At 50.6% G+C, this 17,218-nt stretch overlaps 1 protein-coding gene across 2 annotated transcripts in view; it reads left to right on the top strand.

Moving 5' to 3' along the window:
• The window catches only part of FGF12 (fibroblast growth factor 12), a 148,958-nt gene that overhangs the window by 41,409 nt on the left and 90,331 nt on the right, over positions 1-17,218 (top strand). The window contains exon 1 of one of the 2 annotated variants that reach the window (XM_075507154.1): positions 2,194-2,409. The exons of the other annotated variant lie outside the window; for it this stretch is intronic. Within the exon in view, the coding sequence (XP_075363269.1) occupies positions 2,211-2,409 (199 nt within the window). The 5' untranslated portion in view covers positions 2,194-2,210. Of the gene's footprint in view, positions 1-2,193; positions 2,410-17,218 lie in introns of those variants that run through there. 2 annotated transcript variants of the gene reach the window in all.

The following is a 17,218-nucleotide window of genomic DNA, read 5'->3' as shown; positions in this document are numbered from 1 at the left end:
GGGTAGATGCTTCACCCCTACACCTTCAGGACTGGGTTAGTCTCGTCCTGCCCCTGGTACTCGCCAAAGTGTAGCGGGGGCAGCTCTCCTCTTCCCAGCCGAGATCCCCTCTCCCTCCACCCTGACGGCTGTATGCTCCCCCAAGGACCTTGCTCGTCACCTCCTGCGTGTAGACTCGTTAGCTGTTACTTGAACCTGAAATCTGGAGAGCACCATTCTTGTGGCAGCAACAGCAGTTACTTATCTGGATAACCAGAGACGTATTTCTGCACCTTACATTTTGTTCAGTGCAGTTTTGTGGCTGGAGAGACGAGGGAGCCCGCCCCGCTCCTGCGGGTCGGCCCGAGCAGAGCACTGCTGGTAAACTGCTGGTCTGCCTTGGGACCGCTCGAACCGGAGGCGGCCTGGGAGCGCCCACCACTGCAGTCGGCTTGCACGCTCCCCAGACGAGGCACCGACACCCCCCGGCAGCGCAGCCCTTGGGGTGCCGGGGGCTGTCGCCCTGTTTCTGCTTGCACGGAGAAGCAGGGAACGCCATGGAGATGCTCAGCTGCTGAGCCTGGGTGCTCGGGCACCAACAGCAATGGCCGAGGAGGTGGCCGGGGTGGCTGCACAAGTCGCAGGCGGCTCCTCGGAGGGGACGGGCGGGGCCGCGGCTCCGGGGAAACCCGGCTCCCCGCGGGGGCGGCGGGCCGGCCCGGGGGCTGCCCGGGGGCTGCCCGGGTGGAGGGGCAGGGCCGCCGCGGAGCTGCAGTTGCCTCTCTCTGCCTGCGCGATTTTTCTCATCCAAACCTCGATCACGTAGGATTGCGTAGAGGAGGGCGAGCGGGAGCAGCTGCAATTCTCCCGGAGCCCAGCTCCCGGCCGGCACCGACCCGACCCGCCTTGCCGCCGCGGGCCTGCGGGGCTCCCCGCCGCCTTGGCAGCAGCCCCGCGCGGCGTGGGCGTCCGGGGGGGCTTCCCCGGCCCCTCCCTCCCCTCTCCTCCCCCCGCCTCGCCGCCACCCCGCCACCCCCCCCCGGCTCCCGGGCCGGGCCGGAGGATGCGGGCGGGCAGCGGGCGCGGCTCGGCTCCTCCTCGCCCCGCCGCCGTCGGGCGGCACCGCGGAGCATCCTGAGCCCCGCACGGAGCAGCAGCAGCGGCAGCCGCACCCCCCCGCCCTCCACCTCCACCTCCTCCCCGCCTTGCATCGCTCCTCCCGCCGCCGTCCCCGCCGCGGCAGCCGGGCCCGGGGCCGCCCCGGTGCCGAGCGCTCCGCGGCCTCCCGCCGGGCCGGACGATGTGGGTTGCTGCCGTCGGGGAGAGCCGCTGCCGGGGCAGAGGCGGCGAGCAGGGCTGGGGGAGCTGCGCCAGCCATGGCGTTGTGAGCCCGGGGCGCCGAGCTGCGGCGATGTGAGCCCGCACCCGCGGCCGGGGCGCCTCTTTTTTTTTTTTTTTTTTTAATTTAATTTTATCGTATCGCCTCTTTTTTGTTTGTTTGCTGGCCTGGTGCTTTTTCCCGTGGCTGCTTTTTCCTTCCCCTCCCGCCCTCTCTGCGAGCGGAGTGGGGAGGGGGGGAAAAGAGGAAGAGGAGGAGTGCAAACAGAAATGCAGCGCGGCTCGCCCTGAGCCCGGCCGCGGGAGCGGAGCGGAGCCGCGGGACGCGTCCATGTGCGCGCAGTGCCGCGCCGCGCCTCGGAGCCACCGCGCTGGGGCCGGGGCTGGCCGCGGGCCGGGGGGGCTCTGACTCATCCCACGGCCCCTCGCCGGAGGGCGGCCGGCGGGAGGAAGCGCCGCCGCCTGCGCCCGGGCGGAGCGGAGCGGCACCGCGCCGCAGGGACCCGCCGATCCTCCGCGCCCCCCCACTTTGGACTCAGCTGCCGCCGGCGGACCTTCGCAAGCGGGACAGCCGCCTCCCGGATTTACAAGGCGCGGGGACGTTGCCAGCCCGGCCGGGGGTCTCGCCGACGGCCGCCCGCGCCGGGGTTTGCGCTCCCCGGGGACAGACCCATGGGCGGCGGGGTCCAGCGGCCAGCCATGGTTGTTAGCCCGGGCGCCCTGCTCCGCCTGGCCGGCTGAGCCCTCCCCGGCGCCGGGACTCGGGGCTGCAGCGCGTTAAGCGGGGTGTCCCCGTCCCCGCGGGGCGCGGCGGCGGCTCGGCCCCAGCGCGCCCGGGCGGCGCCCCCCGGAGCGGCGCGGAGCGGAGCGGCGCGGGGGGCCCATGAGCGGCGATGGCAGCGGCTATCGCCAGCTCGTTGATCCGGCAGAAGCGGCAGGCGAGGGAGTCCAACAGCGACCGGGTGTCCGCCTCCAAGCGCCGCTCCAGCCCCAGCAAGGACGGGCGCTCCCTCTGCGAGAGGCACGTCCTGGGGGTCTTCAGCAAAGTGCGCTTCTGCAGCGGCAGGAAAAGGCCGGTGAGGAGGAGACCGGGTGAGTACGGCGGGCCGGGGCCGTGGGGACCCGCTCCGCGGGGTGGGGCAGCCGCCGACCCGCCGGGATGGCTGCTGCGGGGGGCCGGCCGGCCCCCGGGCTCTCCCGGCACCGCCGGTGCCGTCTGGGGACAGGCTCGCTCCGCGCCCAACTTTCGTCCGGGTCCTGGCGGGTCTCCTTCCCCGGGCCGGTGGGGTGGGTGGGCACAGACCAGCCGCCAGCATCCCTCCGCCGCTGTCCGAAGCGTGAGCAAAGTGGGTTCAAGCCGCAGGAGAGACCCTGCGGCTTAATCCGTGCTAACTTAACCCAGAATTGTATTTTTCCACCTCCCTGTAGGGGGGAAAAATACTTTTTAAACAGTCTCCTCTTATTTTCTGCATAGGGACATGGAAATCGATAAACTGAGGATCAATTAGAATTGTGGTCATTTGATAACTAGATCCATCAAGTGCTACTTCTCGAGCAGAGTTGCATAGGGCATTTCACTAGCTCAGAAGGCTTTCCAGATGGCAGCTGCACGACTGTTGCGCCTAACAGTGAGCTTGCAAGGACCTCAAAATGCATTTTAGGGTAGTCTTTTTTTCCTTTCTTTCCTTTACCTTTTTGTGTGCGTGTGTGTGTGTGCTCAGTCTTGGTTCCTTGTGGAAAACTTCAGCCCTAGTGTACGTGTTGCTCACGTTTCCACAATGAATTCCCACCACCCACAGTTTCAGTTCTGCGCGCTGCTTTGTGCTTTCAGCTGTCCTTGGTAGGCATGAGAACTCAGTACCGGGCAAGAGTAGGCCCTCCGTGATTTCTCAGTGGAATTATTATTTACTTATTTCTTTATTTTTTCACTGCTATAAATCACCACTGAGGTAAGAAAACAGCGATTGGTTTGAGAAGCTGCTGTGAACGTGTACTTTTCTCAGGTGTCCATTATCAGGGTTAAGAAAGAGTGATACTCGTTTATTCAGCTCTTCGGGATGTACCATCAACCTCTGCAATCCTCCCATGTTTTCCATACACATTTTGTTTGTTGATTAGTCTCTTCATGAAGCCCCTCTCCGCATCTGAAGTGTGTCAGTCATGACTCTACAGCAAGGGGTCTGAGCTAGCTGAGGGCTGCTTTTCTGATCTGTGGATTGAGGTATGTGACCTGTACTAAAGTGAGGAATAAAAAGAAATGGGGGGAAAGCCTCTCACCATAGAAGGCCACTTACTGTTGTAAACAAAGGGAAAAGGATACTTACTCTGGATTGCTGTCAGCACCCAATTCATAGGCTGTGGGGAAGGGACTATATTTAGCTAGCAAAATGCTTCAAGACTTGCAATGTATGGGTTAGGCTGTGAAAACCAGACTCCTTAACACTCTGTTTTAAAGCAGTTACCAAAAGAGGATGCAAAATACCTGAAATATAGCATGGCTTGAAATACTCACAGGGAAAAAAGTTGCCTTTTTTTTTTTGTCCTCAAGTTATGATGAGCAGTAGCTTGCTGGACTATCCTATATATTAGTTAACCTGTGAGCCCAGACCAAAAGATGGGTCTTGCCCCAAAAGTGTGGTCGTTTTGTCTCAGGAATCACTCTTTGTAAGATCAGCAGTGGGGCCTGGGAGTCTCACTGGTGAAATCTTTTCCCATTCCTCTTTCCTCCTCATCTTCATCTGCTATTGAATGAGTTCCCCCAAGGACTAAAAGGGGTGGGAAGTCTAGACCTATGACCTAGATTTCAAGATGCTTCATCACATTAAAGTTTGAGTGACTTTAACAGCAGGGTGTGGTTGGTGAGTCTTTATTGGTCCTACCACAGTGCTCCCAGCTGCACAGGTCCAATTCTGCTTCCTTTGGACTTACTAAATGCCTGTGAAGAATTGATGAATTCGAAGAATTCCCTCAACCTGCATGGACTTTCATGCTGAGGAAAGGTGTTCAATAACTTACAGACCAGAGTGGTTTAAGGAAGACTTTTTATTGACTTAGAAGAAGGATCAATGCTACTCAGTGCTGTAAAAATAGACCTGTTCAGTCTTTAGAGCTGTCAGTCAATTGCTCGTAAGCAGTACTGTATTCATTTTATAAAATTAAAATAGAGGAATTAAGTTGCTTTAAAAAAGATTCAAGTGACCTTTCCTAGGCTATGGATTGTGTCTGCTTTAGTTTCCTATATCCATCTTTTAAACAGAGATTTGTTTCAGTGGTACATCCTATTCCTGGACTGAGGTGTGCTGCTCAGAAGGCAGCATACTGCTTGGTTTGCTGCTACTTGGATTGTTTATTCAGGGAGTGTATTGTGCCCAGATAACTTATTCATTGCAGAGTCGCTCTTCTGCATAGCAAATGACATGCAAATGAGTTGAAACTGGTTAAAAGAAACGTGCATACATTGTGCAGTGACCCACAACCCCAGTGATTATGTGTACTTAATGATGTGCTGGCTCAGTAGTTTGGAAGTCAGCGAAAGGAACGTGAGAAACATCCATGTTCAAAAGGGGTACAATCCCATTTGGAAATGGTACAGGGCTAGGGGAACTATCTTTACCTTTTTAAACATGACCTCATTTTGTGGCTATGGGGAGTAACTGTCAAAATACTTCACATTTACAGAGTGATTTTCATCTGTAGTACACAGCAAGCTCTACCAAATAGAGAGGATTCTTCCCATTTTACAGAAGGCGAGACCAAGGCACGGAGCAGTTACCTGACATAGAGACCTAATTCCTGATGCTTTTCCAGCATGTCGCATGCTTTGGGCCCTCCGCTGCCAGTGAGGTTTCAGTGCTGCAATGGTGGAGCTGTAGCAGCTTGCACCATTACAGAAATATAACTCCGATGGTGGTTCATGTTCCCTTTGCTCTTTGCTTTTGTAAAAGTAACTGTGTGAGCTTACATCAGTTAAGTGTTTTTTAATATGCAACTCAAATGGTGCTGTAACAAGAATACTTCGTAAAGACACGCGTGAGCAGAGTTGCATTTTGCACTGGTTGGCATCTTGTGCTTCATTTCGCACCTTGTGCGAAGGGAGAGTGAAATACTCCTGTTCTTGTATGGGAAGGGAGAATTTGCACCCAGTAGAAGTTCAGGCTCACTTGGCGGTGGGCATGAGAAGTCACAGGTTTTGGCAAGCTATGGGGAATCAGGTCTGTGCAGGGACATCTTGTATAATCAAAGCTATCAGCTTCTAGGGAAAACAGACTGCAGAAACATCTCATTTGTTGGTTGCAGTAAACATCATGTTGTAAAATGAGCACTTGTTTCATCTGCCTTTTTGATGGGCAAAGGCAGCTCTCTCGCATGCAAGCTCTGTGCTCTTTTATATCTCTTGCATGTGTTTGGCTCTAAGATATGATTTATCAGGTTAAGACAGGCCAAATAAGGACGCTGAGTGCTGTGGACTAAGCTGAAAATTTGGACCCCATTATCGTGGGGCTTAATCCCATTATCGTGAATTAATACAGGTCATTGGCCACAATTGTGCAGGTGCCAAGCAAAATATGTGTATGTTGAACAGCACCTGTACAATTATATGTATAAAATACAGCTAGAAAAGATTAAATTATATATTTTGCTCTGACCATAGTAACTTGATAGAGGACTCAAAAGAAATTGCTGTACGGCGTGGCTTTTTGGTGCAGGTTCAAGAGAGGGATCCTTAATCAGAGAATGATAGATCCAAGAGGTGAATGCAGAAGACTAGACAAAGCAGCTCCTACAGGACTTCCCTGCCAACAAATGGTTGAATCAAGTAGTTGCATCCCCTTTGCGGCTGAGTTAAAGCATCCAGGCACATCCTTCGTGCAGCTGTTTTGTAACAGGCTGGAAGCCCTGGGCTGGTGGGTCCAGCTTGTTTGTGAAAGCCGCAGGCATTGCTTCACTGACCATCTTCTCAGGCAGAGCTCTCCCCGGAGAGCTGGGCTGGAGGTGGCCTTCCATCATACCATGGCCACTGAACGGCTAAGCTGAGGAGTTTGGGAGCCTTGCACGAAGGAAGATAGGCTGGAGCATCATGCACAGTATCTGAGGGAGTTGTTGGGAATTTTATCAGAGTGGAGCCTACTGACAGGGTGTTATTGCTTGGGGAAATCATATTTGAATTCAGGCAGCTTTGGGTCAGGCGGGACCAGGCACTGTGTAGCATTGTCTCCGTCCCTTCAGGCATTGCTTCTGTAGATGAGTTTCCAGCTCAGAATGCAGAGCTCAGTCTCAAACAGGTTTTTTATCCCAGGAAAAGAAAAAAATTCTGTGTTGTTTTTTTTTCTTTTTTTTCCCCCTTGTCTGATACATATTTTGTGCTCCTCCAGGGAAAGGATGCTTTTCCTTAAGGAGATCTAAAGGCTTCTTCCAAAGTGAAGGAAATGGCTCACACATAGAAGAAAAAGCAGTAACTTAAAACATGTTTTCCCTTTGCGGTATTTCTTGTTTTGAATAATAAATGGAGATTTGGAATTTAAAATATACGTATGTAGATATTTTTGCAGCAGTGTAAGTAAAATATAAGAACAACTTTGGTTGAAGGACACAGAAGGGCTTTGTTCATTCGGAGATTCATTTAAAACATTTGAGAAGTCTGTCATCTCTGCAAGCTGTTAAATTCCCCGAGTTAAATCCTGAAGTCCTTTCTTATTTCATGCAGGGTGAAAATTATGATTGAAGCTCATGGAAAAAAACATCTTTTTAGGTCCCCATTAAATTTGTTGTAGTCCTTGCCTGCTTTTATGGAGTGGTTCATCTCAGAACAGCTGTAACATCTGCCTAACCTGTGGAATTTGGCCCCTCCATTGCTACACTGTCCTGATGCTGGCTGCGTTATCTCGGCGCATAGCTGCTGTCTGCAGCAGGATTCAGGCTGGATCCCAACACTTTTCCATAGCATGTGTATGCATATCTGGGTATGCGCGCAGCCAAGGGGGGGGTCCATCACATTCTTCTGCCTGCTTCTCTGCAGAATTTGGTGCTGTGCCCCATCTCTAAGGATTGGCTGGAGGGAATGGAAATGGCTGGAAATCCTGGCATCGCCTGGCCAGCAAGAGCTCTTAGAAGTGCTAGCTGAGATGAGGGCACGTATGCCAAGTGGCAAGCCAAACATGAGCCTAAGTGACGTCAAGGGGAAGGGGCACAGCCTTGAGGGCATGTGTCCTCGTTTGGGGCAGCCTGTTGTTGGTGAGGTCTGCCGTTGGTGCTGTAAGCTCCTTCTGCACCCGCTGATGCTAATGAATGCCACAATAATCAGGAGGGGGGGAAAGGCTCTCTCCTGCTCATGACAGCTTGGCAGATGGGTTTCATTTTATCAAATTGATCCCCGGGGGTGGTATCGCACACATTCGTGACTTGCAGATGTGGTGACTGTCACGGTGTGTGTCTGTGCTCAGTTACTAGGGGGTGGTCAGATAGCAACCCTGAGCTCTCCGTCTCTAAAATCTGGGGGAGAACTGCAGCTTCCTGGCTTACTCCAGAGCATGGAAAACTCAGCGGCCAGCCCGCTTTGCAACACAGTTTGCGGGTGAGCATGTCAGTTAGTAAGCCACTTCCTACTAGTTCTGGACTGGATACAGTTGATGCCAAGAAAATCCATGGAAGTCATCCAAGCTCCTGGAGGGATGGATATCTTCTCTCCCCATGGCCTCAGGGGTAGCTGTGCTTGTGGGAGCACTGAAAATCGTTAGCCAGCAGAGGAGGTGCACCGTTAGAGCAATACAAATGATTGATTCCTCTGTCACCAGCCAAATGGAAAAGTCAGGGCAAAAAGAGTTTCACGAGCGATTATTTTCCCTCCCCATAAAATAAAAGTTCCATATAAATCAGTTTATTATTGACTGATATAACTGGGGTTTTTTGGGGAAAAAAAGGTGCAATTTCATTTGGAGGATTTTTGTATGTCTATTTTTCTTTAACTTTCAGGTGTACTTCTAAATGAAATGTTGCTTTGAAATAAAAAAAACAAAAGCTTGAGTTCCAAAAATACCCAAATGAAGACAAGATTTTCTTCCTTCCTTCCTTCCTTGCTTTGCTGAATTCAGCACGAATTTAGAATAATTCAGTAGACCAGATAGTGCATATTTTAACAGATCCCTTTTACAAAAAAAATTCAACAGCTTGACTTGGGCAGTGTGGAGAGCAGAGCTGCCACAGGAGTTGAAGAGATTGTAAGAATCTCACTCCTGTGAGAGACAAACATGATGATGGGTCTCGCTATGTTGAGGAGCGAGTGCAAACTCACTTGGGCTTATCTTCCTTCTTTCCCCTCCCCAGATGGGCACACCATGACTACCAGATAGCACAGTGGCCAGGTAGGCGTTTGTTCCATCCCTCTGGCATTCGTTCCATTTGATCCATCCCTCTGAACAGTCATGTGTGCATTATTTCTGGGAGTTTCCTACTCCCGCACAGTTGAAGCCAAGCTGTGATTTATTATTATTAAAATCAAAGCAAGAATTTTAACAAGCGAAACATGTAAGAGATTGACATCCCTTTCATATTTGCAAGGTGACCAAGAGAGCAGTTCAGGGAAAGCAGCTCCAGAGAACTAACCTTCAAATACAGATACATTTCCGTATGCTCCATGTTCCTGTGTTCTGTCCTAGCATCATTGCATGGCTCCATTACTGTTGTGCCTTAATCTTGGAAGGCTCTTGTGAAGTGACCTGTACCAAAATCATCTTCTCTGTACCTGGGCTGCTCACACTGCAGTCTATCAGGGAACGGTACCTTTATACTCTGTTCTGTTTAATACATGGTTCATCTCTATCCCCTAGCTAACACAATATTATTCATATTAATACATTATCCTTTCCGAACATAAAGCAAACTACTGCATCTATTGTTTTACCTTTGCCCTGTTCTGACATGTAGCAGAATCCTGAAATAACTTGGCCTTTCCAGAGGCCGGTTTTACTTTGCATCTCTATTAAAAGCTGTAGTAGAGCCACAGACACACGTTGTGCCCCTCACCCAGTGAACATCACTAGTGAGGGCTCCTGGAATAAATTATTTTTAAAGGGGGGCTTTGTACTTTGAGGGGAGTCAACATGGACACTGAATTTTTGCAGCATGGTAGCAGGGCTGTAGGGCTACAGCTTCCTAACAGTGCTGTCTCTGAAAATAGCAGCTACGACACATTTTTAAAATGGTAAACCAGAAGGCAGCTTTCTAGAGAGCTGTGGAACACGACTGTGGTATTCACTGTTCAGGCAGACCACTCTGGCTTTTCCAACCCCCACGCTGCAGCATAGACAAATATCTGCGTGCTTGTTCCAGGTACTGAATTGGGGCTTTCAGAAGCCCTGATGGAGCTTACATGGCTGATGAGAAAATTCAGCTGGATGCGCCCTGAAACCTGTCAACACCTCTGCTGTCCCGTGCTCATTTCAGCATGTCCTGGCTAAAGGTGGCAGAGGAGCAAAGCGGGCTTGGAGGCAGGGTGATGGCACAGGGCGGCCAACTCCAGAGAGCCCTTAGCGTCCTCAGGGATGAGCTGCTGGCAGGTTCCTGTGTGAGGGCTGGGACGATGGGGAAGGCTGGCTCCATGCAGCGCCTCTGGGCATTTCTGCTCCTTGCCCTTTCCCCATGGAGTGGGCTGGGCTGCCAGATGCGGGTTAATGCTGGAAACAGCATCATCCGCTGAACAGGGCTTCGCAGCTCTGTTCCTGCATCTGCTCTGTGGCTTTGGGTTTGTCCCTTCCCCCCCATATCATGGGGAGATGACTGCAGTGCTGTGTCTGGGGTCACTCTAAGGAGATGCCGTACGGGGCTGTGCTGCTCCTGGCAGAGCTCTAAGTTTGGAGGAGTGTCAAGCTCTTGGCTTAGGTCAGGACAAGGGGCGGGAGCAATAGCAGCTCCTCTGTCTTCTCAGCAGCATGTGCTTCTGTTGTACCTGAACTTGTACGTGGGAGGAAGGGGGGTTTTGTCCAAGGGACACCTCCTTCAGAGTCTGCCTTGCATCAGTGCCCCCTTCTCCTTCAGCGTTACTGAGCATAAGGATGAACTCTGTTTTGGGTCGTCCTTGGCACCGTCATGTTCCCAATGAGAAAGCCTCAGCTGGGGGCCTGTGGCACTTCTCTGGCCAGAAGGTGGGCAGCCGTGGTGAAAGGAGGGGTGCAGTTATGCTGCTGTCTGCCCGCGCTCCCCGTCTTTCTTCCTGGGGCCTTTTCAGTGCAATAGTTCATGTTTGGAGTGCTTGGCTCCATTGATAGATGTCAGAAAGGGGAGATGGGAGGTGGCTGGTTGCCTCCAATGGCAGGGGGCTGCATTTGAGGATGAAGATCCAGGGCTAGATACAGCTGTTATGGTGATGGAGAGCAGAGAGCTTCTCCCTCATCACAGCAGCATCCCTGGAGCGTGCTATGCAGAGCTCTCTCCCGGTGGCACCCCTGTCTCACTCCCTCCAGCAGCGTGCACTGTTAAAGGGATACGTTACATCCAGTGAACAGCTACATGTTGTGAACTGGCAAAATATCCACAGAGAGGCAATATAATTCTGCTACTTGTTCCACTTTCCCAGCTGAAAGCTGATTGCAGTCACAATAAAGGTAAAAAAACCCTGAAATGTTCCTTTCTTGAAATATTTAAGCATTTTGGATTGAAATGAAGGAAGAAAAGAGCCAGCTCTTGGGGTTAATAGAACATGCTCACTTAATTGATATTTATCTAGAACAGCATAGTTTGCAGTCCCCACCCCTTGCTGGCCGCACAGACAGTTTCTTTGCTTAGCAGTTGCCACCCATATTGCCCAAACTGTGAAATAAATAAATTTCCTTCATTCCCCAAAGCAGAACTGTTTGCAAAAGGTCAAGCAGGATGGGACTGCTGTAAGTGAAGCCAAGAGCCAGTCCACATCTTCCAGAAAATTGAAAACCATGGAGAAATTAGCAAAAAGACACAGCCTCCGGGGACACAGGCTTCCAGGGACCAGCTTGGGGTTGGGAAGCACACGGTGGTTGCTGAAGGATGCTCCCTGGAGACTTGGGAGCTGCTGGGCTGCAGGAGATGCAGGGATCACACATTGGCAGGCGAGGGTCTTGGACCATCCACCCGCTCCCGAGCCGGTGCTTTCCCTGGCACAGCTCCTGTAACCGGATCCAGGTCTGCATTGCTGGCTGCCTGCGCCCTCCGCCTCAGTTATCGATCTGCAGCCGTTCGTGCGGGCATCCTCTCGTGACCGACATCACTCTTTTGTGGGGATTTTCTGTGACAGTGGCTAAAAGGGCTGGCAGAGCCTACGGTATAACTACCAGTGCTCTGCTGGCTTTTTATAGTTTGGTTTTATGCTCTTCAGTGCAGGGTCTGTCTGCTGGCTAACACACAGCATGGTTATTTAAAAATTTATAAACATTTGTTTTGGCTTTTATTTTATTTTCCTCTGTGCTACTCCTACCTTCTCCGCTTCCTTAAGCATTGCTTCTACTATTTTTCTTTCTGTTTCATCAAAAACACAGCTCTACTTTCTATGAAATAAATTTTAGTTTTTAGAGCTAGAGCCCGATAGTGGCTCCGGAATGGTTAGAAACCACCAGGTGAAGCTGGAGAGCTCCTTCGCCTTGAGCCCTCGGGCAGCTCCTGGGTGGCTCCTGGGTGGCTGGAGGAGCAGGAGCCGTGTTGGGACACCTGTTGAAGAGGCAGATTTTCTGTTTTCGCTCCATCTGCACTGTGTCATTCCGAGCACACGCATCCCTGGGGAGAGAGCTCGCTGTTTACAGCTCTCTCCCGAGACAGAAACAGGGCAGCCGGTAAACCTGCCGGTCTCGCTGGAGTCCTTGGGGCCACCCAACATCAGGAACGAGGTGTTTGTAGTGAGATACAACCATGAAACACCGTCCTTATTTAAAACAGAGCTTTAGATGGAATGAGGCAGATGATGGCCTTCTCACACTGCAAGTGTTTTCATTAGGTTGAAGGAAACCTCTGTCTCAGATGGAAAATTAAAGTCATTCTGCAGGTAAAAAAATGTGTATTTTCACAAAGCAAAAGGAAACAAGAAAGAACTTTGAGTCACATGGCGGGTTTTGGCCATTTTTAGCATGATCTTGCTCTTTGAAGTGTAATGTTTTTTCAAACCAGAGTGGCACAAGCAGCACATTTTCTTTGTGTAAGATTTGTCAAAATTTAGTAACATTATAATTTTGGGTCAAAAAATGCTTGCAAGCTGCTACAGGAAGGCTTAAGCTGCATTAGTGCAATAAGGAAAAAAACTCTTATAATACAACCCGACTGATTCAAGCTTTAATTTTTCCACATCACAGGCTCATTACCTGTTAAATAAAGAAGTCTCACACCTCTCATTCCTTTGGAAAAATGCTGAGGGAGTGCATGAGGAAGACTAGCAAAAGGGGACATTATTGCCTGGTGTTATTGGAATGCTCGGAGAGTGACACTGGGACCCAAATTTCACCCTGAGTTACCATCCAGTGATTACCCAGGGCTCTTCTGTGGGCTGGTGTTGGACCAGGTACCCTCCCCAAGACCGATAGCATCTTAAGTGATTCATTTCTGCTCAGTGCTTGTTGATAGCATGTTCTGTCCATTTTCTATTTTAATGAATTTACTTCTCTAGGCGTGCGGAGCAGGGTGGAAGAATGATGTAGTCCTTTCCGTAGTGCGTTTTGTTTGCGTGAGGGACTTCTCGGCATTTCTGCAGTATTTCAGGCCTGTTGGATTGATGGGGGGAAGCGGAGAGATTTAGTGTCTGAGAATAGCACAAATCACAGCGCCGTGGCAGGCGTGAACAGCAGGGATGGCGTCTGCTCTGCTCATACGAAGACTGTTAGTGATCTGGTGCCTTGCGTGGGGCACTTCAAGGTGAGGGAGCTGGGCACTCTGTCGTGGAGCCCTTCAACAAACTTGGGGTGCAGAAATGTGATAATGTCACCAAGTCATGGTCTCCTATACGTAAGGCTGAAGGGACCCCCAAGGTTGAATAGTCCAACCACAGTCCTGCACTGACACCAGACATACATTCCCCAGACAGGTGTTTGTTAATCTGTGTTTTACATCCTCCCATGGAGTAAATTCTAGGTAGAAAGAGTTTCCTAATATCCAAACATATGTAGGAAATCAGGAAGAAATCTGCTTAATTGACAGTGGAGAAGGTTTATGTTGCACATTGGAGTCAGCAAAACAAAACACAGCCTTTCTAACTGTACAAGCAGCAAAGTGCTGCCACAAGATTGCCCAGGATTTCTGACCCATCAAACAACTCCTTAGGACACGTTTGGGTGACACATGGTCCTGTAGGAAACCCTCTCCCCATCCATCCCTGATTATAGGGTAAGAGGTGCTGTAGGCATGGGGGAGAGGGCAGGGCTGGTTTTCCATTTGTCCCTCCTGCCAGCTCCGGGCAGCAAAGCCCAGCAAGCTGCATCTTCAGGCATCATCCTCCAAGCCTGCCTTCCCATCTCCCCTGTAGATAGCATAGCTGTGGCCCCTTCTTTGCTGGTATGAGCTTTGGGCTCAATCATCCCTCAACCCAAAAGCTCTGCAGGGCAAGGGTACCCATTTGCTAAATCTCCGTGCAGCACTCGAGCTCTCAGCGCTGGCGTGGGGAAGGTGTGGATTTTACTCCTGATGTTGCCCCTTTGTGGGCACCCGTTCAGGAGCTGGTGCAGCCCATGGGAGCCAGGGAGAAGCCCCCATGACAGGGCACACGCTCAGTTGGTTCATGGAGTCACGTTTGCACCCAAATGAAATGCGCTCTGTGATTGTGGGCTCACACATAATATTTATGCTATCCTCTGTTTCGCTCTGGGTGAATATGCTGTAATTTTGGCTAATTACACAATATGTCAGGAATAATTGCAGGGTGTTCCTCAAAATAAATAATATATCTTGCGTGCTCTGCTATCCATACTTATAAGCATGCTTTAACCTTCAGTAGCCAAGGCATTGACTGTGCTGGAAAATGACAGCTTAGGAGCTGTAGCTACAAGTTCTTTTCCATTAAAGTTCTCGGTTTTTTTAATTCCCTTACCTGAAAAAGCTCACCCTGCATAAATTCTGGAACAGATTCCTTTATGCTTTCTGTTCCTGTCAGGCTTTGGTTTTCTCCTCATCAGAGCTCAAGTCAATATAGGTGTAGAAGACATTTCCCTTGCTCTTTAAAGGGAAATGTTTTGAAATTTTGACTGCTGGTAAAACACACTGGATCAACAGAGCAACACAAACCGTGTCCTGGGGGAGGCAAAGACAAACCCAGGAGTGTAGCTGTATGAAGAATTGATTTTTTAGTTCTCTGGTCAAATAAAAGAAGGTTGTGGAGGGGAGGGGATTCAGATCCAATGTGATATTTCATTCTACTTAAAATGAAAGTTTGGCTTTCATCTCCAACTCTTTTAACATCTTTTTTTTTCATTAAATTTCCAAACAAAACATTGTCTCAAAAGAAAAAAAAAAACTTTTACCCTTTTCAGATCTCCTTTTTTTTCCCCCGTTAATGAGATAGAGTTTGTGTACAGCTTCAGCTGCTTTTACTGTGAATTTTTTTTGACAATTAAAATATTGAGCTGGACAATTTCGGCCAGAGGTAGTCAGCAATTCTGTGCCAAAACAACTGGTGGCATTTAGGCCATCAGTCCTCTTCCACTTGCCATCCCATTGCTTTCACCCGCAGTGGTCTTTGGGGGCCTCTTTTGGCCCCAGAGTGCTGGAGATGGCTGTCTCATCCTTAGCTTGTGTGCAAGGACTGCTCAGAGTGAGTAGCTCATGTATCATGTACATTAGTTTGGCATTTACCTTCTAGGGAAACCCATCCAAGACTTTGGACCTGTTTGTCCTTTGGACTTTAGCTGGCTGTCACATGGGGTCAGGAGCTTGGAGAGCGAATGAGCTGCAGGGTGACTTCTCTAAGTCCTAACATCCATAGGCTCCTAGGAAAAGGGTGGTCTGGGAGAGACACGTAGCAGTGGTGCCATGTTGCACCCCCCATTTTCAGTGCTTTATATGGTTCCTTTCTCTGCCCCTTACCTCGGGCTTGTATTAACATCTGTGTAAAGCTGATTCTCTGGATATGGGAGGGCCTGCATAAACACCAGTGCCGTGCAACCACATCCTTTCCACCAATTCTACAAGTGAGAAATAGACTTCCCTGGAGGGACTCATCATTGTAAGAGCAAAGCAGGCGTAGTGCAGAGCTTTGCACATGTCTGCTCCTTAGTAGAGGGGTGCAGGCAGGCAGCTGTGCTCAGTGCTGGAGGGCTAATTACTATTCCTCCTTGCAGGCATCAGCACAGGAAAGGAAATCACTTCTCTGGATGCTCTTTTTGCCTACAAGGTGCCATTCTGCTCTAGTGACTCACTGACGGTGACAGGAGGCGATTGCTTTGATGGGTGCTGTCATTGGCTGGAGCCCATCATCCCTCTGAGTTAGGGAAATGTCATTTTCAGAAGCTTGTCCTTCAAATGCAGAGGCCATCCCTCTCGGCACAGCCTGTTATTTCATGTAATGCATCCTGGAAGCACCATTTGTCTCTCTGTAGTTATTAGACCTGGGTGGAGATTCGCACTTGAGATGAGTAAATACACGAGTGTGTGCGCAGCCCTATTGTCCTAGAGTCATTTTCTTCTCAAAATAAATTCCCTGTAATTGGAGGGTGACACTAACCCTGTAATCATGTTGAACTGGAGCTGGGCATGGCCTTCATTCTGCATCATCGGGAAAGGAGCTGGGATCAACTGTTTCGTGCCCCCAGAGTCACAGACCTTGGGAATAAATTTCTTAGCATCAGTCAGTCAGTCTGTTTACATCTCTCCATCCTACTCACAGGCTGGGTGATGTGCCCATGTGTTAAGCTGAATGGCTGTATCTAAACTGAAGGGGTTCGTGGCAGCTTTGCAAGGTCGGGCTGGATGCCTGGCTTTGCTGCGGAGCCCCTCCTGTGCTTGGGCAGCCGGGATTGCCCGCTGTGATGTGACCTCTGTGCAGGCAGCCCGAGGAGGTGCCCAACTGCTCCTTGCATCCTTCGGCTCTGCAGCACACGTGTTCGTTTCCCCTCTCCCTGCCTGTTCCTCGGGATGCTGCAGGCCGCATAGCCCAGTCCCTCAGCCACCTGCTTGTGGGCTTCCCCCAGGCAGAGCGTGTCCTTCTGCTCCAAACAATTTTGCCGAGCTTAGCCATGGAGGCTGTGGAAAACATTTTGTGGGGCTGGGAAATGTCCTCCTTGCCTCTGCCTGTGTGCTTTTCTGTACTCAGTGATTCGCGTGGGAGCTGAAAATGCTCAGCACTTTGCAGCAGGATTTCCTACCTCTGTACCTGGGTGACACAGCTGAAGTGTCCTCCAGGATCCCTGTGCGTGGCTCAGGAGGCTTCGACCTGCTTCGTGCGTGACTCACTGCAGGTGCAGTCACAGACACCCATGCGCAGCATCTGCTAAAGGCTCACGCTCCGCCGTGGTCACAGCTGGGAAGGGCTGGGCAAGGTGTTCAGCTGGGGGAAAAGCACCCCTGGTCTTGAAGGGCAGGAGCTCCTGTCGCAGCTGCAAGTGCTGTTATTCCTGAGCTTCCCAGTTTGGGTGGATTCAGTGAATCATCGTAGCGAGTTGAGCTATTAAACTTATGCCGACAGTGATGCATTTAATTGAAGACAGCCACTTACTTCATCTTAACTCCAAACACCCTGGAGAACTTAGCAGCTCCTGGATGGGAAAAAAACCCAACATTTTTCTCCCTCAGCTTTTCATCAGCTTTCTCCCTGAGTTCTGTGCTGATGCCTGTCACCATAGTAATCTGCATGGAGCTCGCTGATGCATTTTCGTGCAGAGTTAATACAAGCCTTCATTAATACTGTACTTCTGAAGGAGGGATTTCGGTGCCCTTCTCTGTCTGCATGTGTTTGCAGTATTTGGCT

Source organism: Mycteria americana, chromosome 7, assembly GCF_035582795.1.
Source record: "Mycteria americana isolate JAX WOST 10 ecotype Jacksonville Zoo and Gardens chromosome 7, USCA_MyAme_1.0, whole genome shotgun sequence".
In the NCBI taxonomy this organism is placed as follows: domain Eukaryota; kingdom Metazoa; phylum Chordata; class Aves; order Ciconiiformes; family Ciconiidae; genus Mycteria; species Mycteria americana.
Note: the sequence above shows the minus strand (reverse complement) of the source record. Positions and strands in the feature narration are given on the sequence as shown.